We start from the raw sequence: 13,735 nt of genomic DNA, 5'->3' as shown, positions 1-13,735 counted from the left end.
CATTCATTCTTCTTGCTTTGTCTCAGTAAGTTCTACTGCTGTTATTTTGCAGACCCTGATAATGCTGTAGTCCATACTTTCCACATACTCTTCCTTCATTCCCTCTTCTCGATATTGTCGATTGCGTACATTTATATAACCCCCATATGTTATATTATTTTTTTAATTCTATTTTTCTCTACTCCTTTCTGCTGCAACAACCCAGTTTCTCCACAAGGGATCATTACAGTTTCATCTGGCATGTTGGCACATCCGTCAATTTAGCCATGTAGATGACATATTTGACTAAAATATTTCTCCCTCTCCACTAAATTAACTCCTGTGTGTTTCCAAATGTGAAAATTAAAGCAAAGAGACATCTCAGCCCCCATCTTTGATTTGAGCTTAACGACAACAACAACAGGAAATGAGCCACAATATAAATTCGGTCAGTGTCTTGGTACACTTCAGCAGAGGTGATTATGAATGTAACTTTTATTCCCTGAAAAAACAAAATAGTCATATTGACGCTACCCCATTTTACAGTTTAATTTTACTCAGTTAAAGTAATATTATGTGTTGCGTTATCCCCAACACTGAATAAAACATAGATGTAAAAAATTCCATGATTCCATAAGCACTCATTGTAAGATATTCAGTTACGTACATGTAGCTTGAGTACCTATTAATCGTATTAACATGCTGTGCTTTGTGGAAATCAAGTGGTTTTGATCACCAGTACAGCAAACACTGATGAATCAGAGTCAGTTTAAGCACCAGGTGCATTGACATACACTGGAAATAGTCCTTGGTGAAATGGCGCACATGAAAGCAGCAGAATATACAGACATATACAGATATTTATACACATTCAAATATGTTACACAATAATGCATAGTATCATCCTGCAGCCTGCAGACAGACTCAACCTCCAGTCACCTTGACCAGACCTTGTAAAATCCTCTGTGCATCTGAGTGTGTGTGTGTGTGTGTGTGTGTGCGTGTAGGTGTGCAAATGTATGTGGGTGCATGCGTGTACACGAATGTATGTGTGTGTGTATGCATATTTAGTGTGTTGTGTTCATTGTGTATGTATACGCATCTGTACATGCATGCGTGTGTATGTGTATGCATGTGTGAGTGAATGTGTGTTTGCGTTAAAGAGGTGATCAAATGGCGTCATGAATTATCTCCTTAAGATGTGTCACACCATGAAAACACGTTAATGAGCAACGTATCAAAGGAGGAATGTTGTGGCCTGACTGATTATCAGACTGAACACAAAGGGGACACACACCATACTGTATAGATCCCACCTGTGTTTTCTTTCTTTATTATCTAAACCCACAGTCTACCCACCTTTTTATTAGTGGGTTCAGTTTACCCACTTTTTTAGGCTGACAAACAGCCTATATATAACCTAAATTCATAGCATATACCATAGTAAGAAGTAGATATGGTCTTTTTAATTTAATGCAATTCACTTTATTTATTTGGAAATTATTTTCTTTTTTTTTTTACTTGAATTGATTCTTTTTACACAGTGCATATTGCTATTGCTGTTCTATTGCTATTGCTCTTCTACTGTTCTATTGATGTAAAGCACTTTCAGCTGCATGTTGTGTATGAAAGGTGCTATAAATAAAGGTTATTATTATTATTATTCTTTTTAAGGGGGAAAAGCCTAAATGAATATAAAATAGAACAGATTTTTAATTATATTGGTGGTTTGCCTTCTGATTATCACCGACTGGAGGTCAACATTTACCTTTTATCTACCACTACATTACGGGTGTGTGTGTGTGTGTGTGTGTGTGTGTGTGTTTATATCAGTGTCTGTGTGTGTCTATACATGTGTGTGTGCACATGCGCCTGTGTCAGAACACAGAGATGTAGTGGGATTACAGCAAGATTAATGTTAACTCTGATAAAACAGAGAGATCCCATCTTCCCATTCCGCTGCTAATCCCTGGTCTTCCTAATCCCCACTACTGCTGTTTAGGAACCCAGGAGCCTCAGTGGGATCCAGCAAAGTGTCCACAGCTTGTCATCACTCTCTCTCTCTCATGTCTCTGCAGTCCTCTCTCTCTCTCTCTCCTCTTTCTCTTCCTCATCTCTTCACTCTCTTTTCCCCTTCATCTTTTCTACCATGTTCTATGCATCGATCGCTGTCTCATCCTCCATTCTTTTTTGTTTATATCCCTCTTTTCTCCATTGCTCTTCTTCTTTTCCCCATTCCCTTTCCCTCTCAACACACACACACACACACACACACACACACACACACACACACACACACACACCATACACACCATACACCTCACCACACACCCCTTCGGGTCCTGAGTTCACAAGATTATGCCTTTTGGTCTTCGCCTGTGAGCCATGATTTATTAACCGCATCACCACTGAGTTCTGTGAACATATGAGCTTCAAAAATATAGCCAAAAAGTTTAATATTTAAAAAAAACATATTAATGTCATCTGGGGTGAAAATGTATTAAAAAAACAGTGAGGGCTGGTTTCATTTTAATATGAGAACTAACTATAAGAACTAACAAACCTGCCTCACAAACAGCGGATGTTTAAGAATCAGAATCATGTGGGTTCAATCCCCAATGCTATTGAATATTTTGATGTTATTGAAAAAAAGGAACCCTTTGATCTGAAGGTTTCCTGGACCGAATAGGTGATAGGAGAGAGTGTGTTTGTTTAATCTCATTATCAAACTTTAGCCTTTTGCTTTATTAATTCAAAATGATTCGGAGGCTCTTAACATTGTGTCTGAGGTGCAGTAACTTGTCATGAAAAGGCTTGTCTGTCTGATAAGTTGTGATAACTGTTACAAAACATTTTTTAGAAAGCCACAATTGCACCTTAATCTATTAAACATGTTTTGAAGATGTGAAGTGTATGGAGTAAGATACTGTATGCAAAGAGACAGTACTTAAGTTTCTTTTCATTTTTCCTTGTGGATGTTACAATTCAAAATTATGGGAATGTAAAGTTTTTTTTATTAAGAGAACTGATATGGGATTTAAATCCATTCAATTTAGTTAATATGTAGAGAATCACTTTTGAAGTGGTTCTACAGAGATTGCGATTAAAGACATGTCTGGCAGAACAAAAGCGCCTCACTACAACCATTCTCTGATGGTTTCCATATGAAACCTGAAGTGCTTCCGTTTTGAACAAAAAGCAACAAAACAAAAAACAGTTCTCGTTGGAATCTCCAAACAAATATCTTGAATAGAACCAATTCCAAAAATCTCTCTGATGAAGAAAAAGACAATTTTGTTTCCAAGTAGCACTGATTACTGAAAGTGTACCTGTGCTCTTCTCGTCAATATCAAACAGTTGTCATCAAGTCATTCTGGGACAAAGATAAGATTGCCAAACTGGTCTGCTCACTAGAGATAGGCATGGCAGTGATGGCACGGTAGGCATGTCTGAGGTAGGTTGGGTTCGTTCTTATGTAGGGACAACTGGTGCATGAGATTTTTATCACACATCACCCGTCACGTAACTGATTGATTTCTATCTTACAACACTCCTCCTGGTTAAAATTTGGTTTGCTGGTGTATCCAAAAGGCAACTCTTAGGGTTTTAACTGGTGTCAAACATAGATATTTCAGCACCCCAATTTTAGCAACAACTCCTGTATAGTAGTTACCAGTTCATTTTAGAATTTTTTCAAAGTACATTTTATTTCTTTTTGCTGCAATTTAGCATTACAGTACATTATAAAACAGTATAAAACAGTAGACATTTTGGCAAGAGTTTAGTTATTATTGTGTAAAGGCAGTTTATGTATCTACAAGCAAGTTACAGTCACATGTAATCTGCTACATACACCTACTTATACTGTCACAATAATCTGTACTGTCACAATAGTAATGTAATCAGAATAATCTCATTCAACTAAGGATTACTTTGCCTTCAAAATAGAGAAATAAGTTAAACAGATATTTTATTCTAATTTACAGGTTGAAAAATTAGTAGTTTTACCACCATCTACTCCAAACATTATTTCAAGGCGTGTGATGGTGTTTCTGTCCATTTTCTTCAAGATTGTTAAATAGTTCGTTTTTTTTCAGTGGACACAAAAGTTGGCATTTATGTGTCGACTAGAATGAATTTGTCATATGTAGCCTGTTACTTCTCACCCCTGCCAGTAAGTTAGCTGTACCATTTTGTAAAGGTTATGTTAACATTAAGTTGACATTTTATGGTACAGTACGTTAAGGGCTGTGGGTAGATTGCACCATTATAACATGTACAGCTTTAATAACTACATAATTTCAGTGCAGAATAATAACAAAAAGGTCATACCATACCCTGAACTGATTGAACTGGTATTTTGGTAAGCAAAAAAGTTTGAATTCATGAGTACATAGACCTTACTTTACAATCTGTTTTAGTGCTGAATGAAACAATGTACATAACAGAGGAGTTTCAACCGCTTATGTTTCATATTGACTCTCTTACTCGTCCTCTTCCTCCAACCCGTCCTCTTCCTGTTTAAAGCTGGGGTTAGAGGCTGTCCCATATCCGGATATTGCAGAGCATGTCTGACTTGCGTGACGTGCATGTTTACGAAAAGCTGTACCTTGTCTTTGCAGCCATGATACGACTTTTTGTCGGGATCTCAGCAACTCATCACTGCCTGGCTCTGAGGGCACACTCTCATCTATGGTGAAAAAAAGAAAATGTTTAAACACTAGAAAACTGACTAAAAAGGAAATTGCTTGGCTGCAGATATTGGATTTAATTACCTTTCCAAAACATGTATTCTATGGCTGACTCTCGTCTGCTCCACTCTTTCTCCAGCAGTCTCGACCATCTGGCTAGAACTTCAGGTCTCACACCATCTTCACTTTCTGCTTCTAGACCAAACCAGGTCTCATCCTGGACAAGTTCCTCCTCTCCTTCCAACACCTCTGACATTGGCTCATCTGTACTCACTGGGGCAGGAAATACAGTAACATGTCAATTCAACCAAGCAAAAAATTGAGGGACTTTAATATACTATCAAGAGTGGTAGCTATGAGTGTTATGCATGAAATACTGTATGTATGTCTATGGCCTTTTTTATACCTTTATACCTGTGTAGACGGCAGACCTGGTCTGCCGTCTACACAGGCACAACCCCTATGCAAACATGATTACGCAGAGGTATAAAAAAGACCTTTCTGGTAATATCGTTGGATACTTACAGGTTAGTGGTTGATCCATGCTATGATTCCCCTTACGGATGTGATGCATTTCCCAATTTATGCGATCCCATTCAATAGTAAGTTGCTCTGAGATCTTCTTGGTTGCGTTCTCATGTCTGTTGTCTTCAGTTGCTTTGTTTTCCTCAGGTTGTGGATCATGTATTTCAGGGTCAGCACTTAGGTAAAAAGAACTGTTCCCTGCCACCATCTCCTCCATTTTCTCCAGTAGCTCCCTTACTTGAGCAGCATCAGCCACATTATTCTTAAGGACATGGTGCCACTGTTCCCAGTGGCACTCTTCCCAGTAAACACCCACCCAAGCATCAAGATTCTCAGCTGCAGCGTCTCTTCTGTGTGTAATGAGACAACAATTAGAAATGTACCAAATTTAAACATACATTTATAAAAGCCCCCTCCCCAATCCAAACAAGGTGAACTGACCTGTTACGAGAGCTCTGAGCTTCTTCCTCTGCGTTTGTGATCTCAGGCGTATCTCCTCGGCTTTCTCTTCCACTTCCGTCCTCCTCTCGTCAATGCTCTGCAACAACTTGCTCTCAATTTCATAATGGCAGCAATTGTTTCCTGCCACCATGGCGTCGATCTTCTCAAACAGCTCTTGGACCTTAACGTCACTGCCCATACTGTCTTCACAGAGGACATGGTATCTGTTACCACAAGCCTCAAGAAGCGACTGAAGTGGCTCCCCTTCCATCCTGATGTAATCTTCGATGGTTTCGTGAGAGCCTCTGTGGCCACTGAAGACCACTATAGCGTGATCCCAGACATTCTGGCCATAAAAATGTTCAAAGTGCTCCCACGTTGACTTCTTGTGTACCTTTTTGAATGCCAGATCAGCACTAACCACCAGGATAAAAGCGTGCGGTCCAGGCGGACACAGAGAGACACTGAGCATCGCTTCTGTCTTTAAGAGTTCCGGCGTGTCGCAGAGGCGATATCCCCTCAGCCATCCGGGGGTTTTGACCAGCGTGACTCTTTGACCGCATACGTCTCCCTCTCTCTTCTCACAGTGGGACGACATCACTGTGGGCTCAAATGCCTCTCTACCCAGGATGATGTTTCCAACGAGATATTTTCATGACATTTTTGATCCCACAAGCACAGCATTCAGCTCTGACAGAGAGAAAGGCAGAGAGTGAGACAAAGTTAGTAAGGCAAAAAAACACTGAAAGAGAGAGAGAGAGAGAAGGCTGGTGTTGATATGTCATGGACTCACCTTTTGGAGATGTAGTGTTCTCCATGATTCACTTTTTCCTGAAGAGTTTTTTTTTTCTTTTAATTTTTAATTAATTAATCAGGGTGAAGTTAATCTCCTTATATATTACCTGGCTGTTGACTGTGAGCACTGAATGTAGTTCAGACTGTTGCTCTTGTTATCTTTTAAATGGAATGTCCCTCCTCCATCATCCAATAACAGGACCGACGGCATATTTTCATTTAGTGTCATGGGATGATTTTTAACTGTTGCTCAATCCTTCAAGCAAGATAAATAGACAGACCAGATTTAGATTTAAGGTTTAGATTGTGCCAGTAAATCGTTTTTGGTTTGTTTAGTACCACTGATTTAGTACATTGTAACTGCATGCATTTCATAGTAAAATGGAAAATTCTTGCTATTTCAGCTACAGCATATTCTCTGCACTGTGCCTGGTGTCAGGGGCGTAGTGAACTCCTGAGGAGTCATAAATTCACACAAACCACAATGCAAATCAACAGAGAACAGAGATTCTAACATATCAAATATCTCAGGGGGCACATGCTGACACAGTTTGCTCGTGCTTGGTTTATGTAATAGCTTATTCTGCAGTCCATCCTATCTCTCTTAAAGGTTGAGAGAGGGGGGGGAGAGGGGGAAAGAGACCATATGAACAGCCTAGAGAATAGATAATTCTCACCACGTCAGCTGTTTTGTCCTAGAAACACTGACATGGTTTAGTGCTAGTGTGTTGTTGGACTGGTTGTGCTGGAACGGATCCAGGTCCCAGAGCTGTTTACTGGTGTCAGACTCTACCTGCCGCCTCTGCCAGCCTGCTGAGATGGCTGCCTAGACAGGAACACACGCACATGCTGCTTAATGTGGAGGAAATATATGAGTTTCACCTATATAAGACACAGATTGTCGCAGGAGCTTACTTCTTGACAGCATGCAGGGAAGCATTTATGAATTGATGCTTTGGGAATTTTTTATGGGAATGTCATGCCAACCAGGCAACCACTCGGATACTGTGCTGCGCTTCTAATTATTGACATTTTATTGAGTTGTTCAGTATACAGTGTGTGAGCAGAATGTGTGAAGGACACAAAGGCCTCATGAAAACAACATTGTAATTCAGCGCTAGAAATCTGGGTTTACTAACAGTAGCTGATACATCTAATACCAGCCTGCCAACTTCACCAGCAAGGCCCTAATAATTCCATTTCATCTGCCCTAATAATTATGTTAATCCAACTCCTTGGAATCAAGCAGTACCTTGGTTACCCTGGGCATTAGCAATCCACAATGGTTGCTTAATCAAAAACCACTCTAATGACAGGGGTTGGTAATTAGCACAAGCTGTACACGAGCATTATTATTATTATATTATTATTATTATTACATGAGCATTATTTGTACACTTTTTTAATCAGATCATGGTCTTAATTGCAAATGTCAAATTTTTCAGAAAGTTAATGTAATGTTAGGTATTGCATATGATTTTACGAATGCATATCTCAAATATTTTTCAAGAAATCAGGAAAAAGATAAGCAAGACACTCCAAAATAGCTTAAAAAGCCTATATTTTATTTGGCTATTAATTATATATAAAAAAATATAGGTGATAGGGCCGAAACGCATTCTGCAGAGTTTTAACTTTGAATATCCATTGGTTGTAAAATGTATAGCCATTATTTGTTTGTAAAAAAAGCCAATATTTTCCAACCAGAGTTACACATTTGACATATTTTTTTCCTCAATAAGATATTTGCATTTTGAATTTGCATTGCCTATATATTTGCCACACACAGCTAAGAGCATTGTGGCACAAGGTTTGGGCAGAGGGAACACGGACAATGGGGTAAAACTCAACAACAAAACAGTTTCATTTGCTCTTTCAGAAAGCAACAACACTTCACATGTAATAATACAAAGTCACACACAGTAGTTCTCTTACTCTCTTCCATGTACTAATGTCACACTTCCCAGTCTCTCCTCTTCCTAAACAAAAGGATAGGCTACATGTAGGAGAGGGTCAACAGGGTCCACATGCTGCTTGTTGCATCTGGCCAGACATTGTCTCTCTCTATCTACCACAATCCATCCCACCCCCGCTTGCCACAGCCATGTACTTGTCAGGTCTGCAGTCAGTGTATTTCTATCTTTTCCTCCAGCGTCGGGATGAGTTCATTTGCATTTCAGGAAATAGATTCCTCTACAAACTTCAAAAAGTGGAAATATCTTGCTATAAAAAGGTTCCTATGTTACTCATTTCCATAGCAGTTTATATGTACATTTTGAACTGAGTGAACTGAAACCGAATTGACCTCAATCAGTGTCCCTTGTGCAGTGAGGTCACATGTGATTCAAATGTAATGATTTTATCTGACATTAATACTTTTTAACATTTGAGATATTCAAATGCTCAAATTTTAAAAATGATTTTGTTTGACATTGATTTTTTTTTTTTTATATTTCAACAAACTCATGAGTCCAGTACCTCAACTTCTAGATATATGTGTAAAGTAATAAAAATGTTTTTTTTTTTTTTTTTTAATTTTTTTTTTTACAGAAAACAAGTGGTATATTAAAAGCAAAATGGACACTTTCACTGCTTTAGGCAACAGGTTACCCATAACTGCAGTTTTAAAGAAATGTGCAGACACTAACAGTAGAGTGCAAATAAATGTATTCAAATAAAATGATTCAGTTGTTGATTTGTGTAAAGTGGATAGGAAGATGACAGGAGTTCAGAAGTGGACTGCAGGTGAGAGGGCAGTCAAGCAGGGCTTTGGCTCATCTGCTTCTGTCTGGCAGGTCTGTTGGAGCGGCGTCTCTGCTGCTGCAGCCATGTTGTCTGCAGATTTCTTGTTCTTCCGCCGGAATATGCGGGATAGCCAAGAAAAGAAGCCACACTTCTTCTTCTTTGGTTTTGTCGACAGGCTGTCTTTGGCACTGGAACTCTGAGGTCCTGTAGGTTTGACCAGTTGGACAGATGGAAGTGTGTTTTCCAGGGTCAGACAGGACAGATCCTTGGTGTCCTTTACAGTTTCAACCACAAGGCTTGGTGGAGCTTTGACCTCAACCTGGATGACTGGAGTCTGGGACTCCTGAAGGAGGTTGGTTGATTCAGCAAGAGAGACGGGGAGAGCCTCCTCTGAGGTGGAGATATTGTCAGGTCCAGCAGAGAGGACAGTGACTTTTGTTCCCTCATAACATTCAGGTTGATGCAGGACGGTGACAGAGCTTTCAGCAGCAGCCTCAGTCTGTGCACAGGAGTTGACCGTTGCCGTCTTGATGATAAAAGGACATTGTTCGTCCTCCTTCTCCAAGTCCTGGAGGAACAGCAGCAGTTTAGAATCAGCTTTGACGATTGGCTCCCATTCATCAATATGATCTTGAGTAGGAGCATGGTGTGCAGCGCAGGCAGCCATAAATGTAGAACTCACATGAACTCTGCATTCTGTCCAGCTGCATTATGATTCATCAGATGAAGCTCAGGCCCCAGTAAACTTTGATGACAGAGATGTCCCATTTCGTACATGGTTTATAAACTACACATGATTAAAAAACTGGAATATTTGGAATTTGTATTAAGATACCATATTTTTTATGTGGAAAACATCTGCTAATTCGTATTGCACTTTCATTGTTTTAAGCCACAAGTTAGCTCACTCTAATCTTACTACTACCTACTACTATTACTACTATATATTACTATTACCTATTACTACTACCTACTATCATATCTGAGGGGATACTTTAGGAAAATAAAAATAAAAGTTATTCATCTTCAATTCAGGTTTTTCAGTTGTTTTTCCAGATCAACCTGTGCATCAACCCATCTAGTTAATAGAAACATGGGTAGCACTTTACAATGGCCTTTTTCCAGTGCATGAACCTTTAATCACGATAACATTTGTTTATTCCCCCCTAATTTCGTTATTGTACCCTGTAAGTATTTTTAAAGTATGCAGTGATTACGAAAACAGTAACACCATAACTACCTTATAAATCTCTCATAATTATTTTATTAGTACCCCATAATTACAAACTAGTTTCACCGTAATTCGCGGGCTGTAAAATAAAGCGTTACCAGCCATTCTATATGGAAGGGGCCAGAAGAGCCAGGCAGAGCTGAGAATAGATTGCAGTTCGCCACCTAATGCAGTCAAACTAACAGGAAACACCCCCTGGGAACTTCCTTCGTACTTCCTGGAAACCTAAAATCGGCAGTTGTTTGTTATTGTTTGCAGCAAAAAGGTATATTTTGGAAGTCTGGGATATTGGGGCAGCATTTTGTGTGTGTGTGTGTGTGTGTGTTTGTGTGTGTGTGTGTGTGTGTGCCAGCACCTGTGTGCGTGTGTGTGCGTGGACACCGGTATGCATCTGTGAGCGAGTGTGTGTGCATTCTTAAACCTCTGGCCTCGACAGGGACACTTCGGCACACTGCCAGCTGTGTTTTTCAGCTTTATTTATCCCTGTGTGTATATCTGTCTGTCAGTCTGACACCTGCACAGGCTCAGCAGGTGAGTTTCTGCGACTGCAGAGTGAGATGAGAAGGGCTGGCGAACGGAGAGAGTGGCCGGTTCAGACTGTAATTGACACGACACCTACAGTACCTGCCTGCTGGATGGGACGCACCTACACAGTGAGCACAGGTGCTTGACTTTGCATGCATGCATGTGTGCATGTGCACCAAAGCTGACACCAAAGTTGAGTTGGTGTAGAGTATTTGTGTTGCCCTGTGAGTTTCTGCGAGTCTAGGAGTGTGATGATCATGACATTTATACTCAATACTGAGCTGCTGCATGGATCATGCAGGACCAGGGAATAAAAAGTAAACTTATTTAACCTGGGGGGGGAGTGAGTGAGGCGGAGGGAATGGAGGATGAGGGGGATCTCGCCACACAGAGTGGTATTGTTGTGGGCTCGGTATTAGTTGTGTTGTTTGTATAATGCTGCTGTTGTGTAAGTCAGGCCCATACCCAGATTTTTATCCTCTTATTGGCTGACTCCCCATCATGAGACTAGTTGTTTAGTGGGTCTTCTAGCTGCCAGAGGACCATGTGCACTCAGTGTTAGATACAAACACACGCATGGACACACACACACACACACATACACACACAGTGCACACATAAATTGAAAACACACTCACAACTCACATGCAGGAAGGATGTGTTTGTTTTTTGGAGGGTTCAGCGAGAAGTGAGTAGGAGAAGTGGAGGGGGAGGGGAAGCATAGAAGTTATATAGGTTTAAATAGGTTATAGTCCTAAATTCACATCTACCCTGTTTCTGGTGGTGGGTACATTTGGAGGTGGAGAACTTGTTGCAAGTAAGTGAATGAAGGACTGAGTGTAGTGCTAGGAGGAAGGCTGAAGTGCAGAAAGCATACTGACCTTGGTGCTCCCGGGTCAAGCGTGGAAAAGGAGGGAGATGCATAGGCATACCAGATCCTGTCAGTCACCCCTCCTATAAACAATCACATCTCTCCAAAGGGGAAAAAAAACTAAATTCCCATAGGGTTAAATGTGAACCCCTGCCTCCCAGAGTTTCCCCCATATCAACACTTCCACAGCATTCAAGAGGAGGGTTAACCTGATTGAGTTTGAGGGAGTTAAACATTGGAGTTATGCTGTATTATGGAGCATTAGTCGGCATTAGGGAGCATTAGAGAATGTTATTGTTGAAAATGGAGGACCATGGCATAGGGCATTATATAAACAGTGACATGGGCTTCGGGGGTTAGTGTGCCTTAGGGAGCGAAAACCAAAGACAGACCCACAGGCAAACCGATACAGGCCCGACGGAGTGTGGGGAGGAGAAGGAAAGGAGGTTAGAGAAGAAGAGAGGGGCATCATAAGACTAGCAGACCTCACATGTGGAAGGCACACTTCCTTCTAAAACAAGGGGAAACAGAGAGAGAGAGTCATGCACAAATCCCCCGTCATCTTTCTTCCGCTCCTCACACTTGACCGTTTTTACAATCTATCTTTCCTCCCTATCCCTCGCTCTGTCTAGAGGGTAAAGTCCTCTTGGCTAAACGGCGGCTTGGATCTGTAGAATGGAAAAGGATGCTTTATTGTTCACCCGGGAGCAGTTAGAAAGTCACAAACATGTTCCTGGTACATGATCTCTCTCTCTCTCTCTCTCTCTCTCTCTCTCTCTCTCTCTCTCCATCACCCATTTCCCAGTGACCCGGCCATCCCTTTCTGCTGTCTCAAAGGACCATGGGGTGGAGAGGTTAGTGCAGTAGTTTAGTGCAGCTCTGATCTTTCTCCATGCCCATGTGTGTGTGTGTGTGTGTGTGTGTGTGTGTGTGCGTGTGCGTGTGTGTGTCATCTCGCACCACTAAATAAACACTAGCATGAAGCTGAGTATACACAGATACACACACAAATGTGTATGTGCACAGACATACAGTATTACACCCACACACACACCCACTCCTCTGTTTTCCAAACAGCTCAAAGTGACAGAGTGAAATTGAGTTTTTAAAAAATAAGCATGAAATCCCTTTAGCGTCTGGTGATGCGTCCCTTCACTTTTCAAGTCTGACTTCATGTCTTTCTTTACCATCTCCCTCCATTCTTCCTCTGTATCTTTCCTTCCTTCCTTCCTTCCCTTTTCTCTGTATCCTTCCTTCCAACTTCCTTTATCTTTTCTTTTCCTCCCTCCTTCCCCTTTCCTTTATCTCTATCCTTCATCCCTTGTTCCTTTATCTCCTCCCTCTTTCCGCTCTCTGTCTCTTTCCTTCCTTCCTCTTTCATTTTGCTATCCAAGCTCCCTCCTACCTTCATCTCTCTATCCTTCCTCCCTTGCTCCCTCTGTTCTTCCTCCCTCACTCCATTCACACACACACACATACTGTACATACACACACCTCAATATCCAGAGCATCTCCCTGCTCACATCAAACACACTACACTTGGCTGAGTGCGTAAGGTTGTGTGTCGTCTCTGCACTACAATAAATACACATCATTCCTTTATTAAATGCATAAGATGTGAGCAAGACGTCTGCGTGCTGCATGTGAATGGGCTTCTCTATTGATGGCAAACTCCAGCCAGACAAAAACAGAATCAGTCACTTAGTCTCTGGCAGTGCAATGGATAAACACAAACCATCTAGGTACTTGTGGGATGCAGGCGATTCCCTTCTGTCTCAGCATTACAAAGTTATTAATTCTCAGTCTATTGACAAGGGGAGACAGACAAGTCGAGATCAATGGCTGACAAAATAGGTGAATATATGAATGGGCATGAGTATGTATCCCGCTATTGTTTTTCCATTTATCCCTGTTGTATCTGTGTGTATCACC

The 13,735-nt window shown here is 40.9% G+C and overlaps 1 protein-coding gene across 1 annotated transcript; it reads right to left on the bottom strand.

Annotated features, from left to right (window-relative positions):
• Positions 1–3,673: 3,673 nt before the first annotated feature.
• Positions 3,674–6,555, bottom strand: LOC144542976 (GTPase IMAP family member 7-like). Its single transcript, XM_078290828.1, has 5 exons — positions 6,430–6,555; positions 5,637–6,326; positions 5,196–5,545; positions 4,755–4,943; positions 3,674–4,669 (listed from the first exon to the last, which is right to left on the bottom strand). Exons 2-3 carry the CDS (start codon positions 6,232–6,234, stop codon positions 5,430–5,432), a joined length of 714 nt encoding a protein of 237 aa, XP_078146954.1. The 5' UTR covers positions 6,235–6,326; positions 6,430–6,555; the 3' UTR covers positions 3,674–4,669; positions 4,755–4,943; positions 5,196–5,429.
• Between the last annotated feature and the right edge of the window lie 7,180 nt (positions 6,556–13,735).

The sequence above is a fragment of the Centroberyx gerrardi genome, chromosome 20, assembly GCF_048128805.1.
Source record: "Centroberyx gerrardi isolate f3 chromosome 20, fCenGer3.hap1.cur.20231027, whole genome shotgun sequence".
Taxonomy (NCBI): domain Eukaryota; kingdom Metazoa; phylum Chordata; class Actinopteri; order Beryciformes; family Berycidae; genus Centroberyx; species Centroberyx gerrardi.
This window is presented reverse-complemented; position numbering and strand designations above follow the sequence as displayed.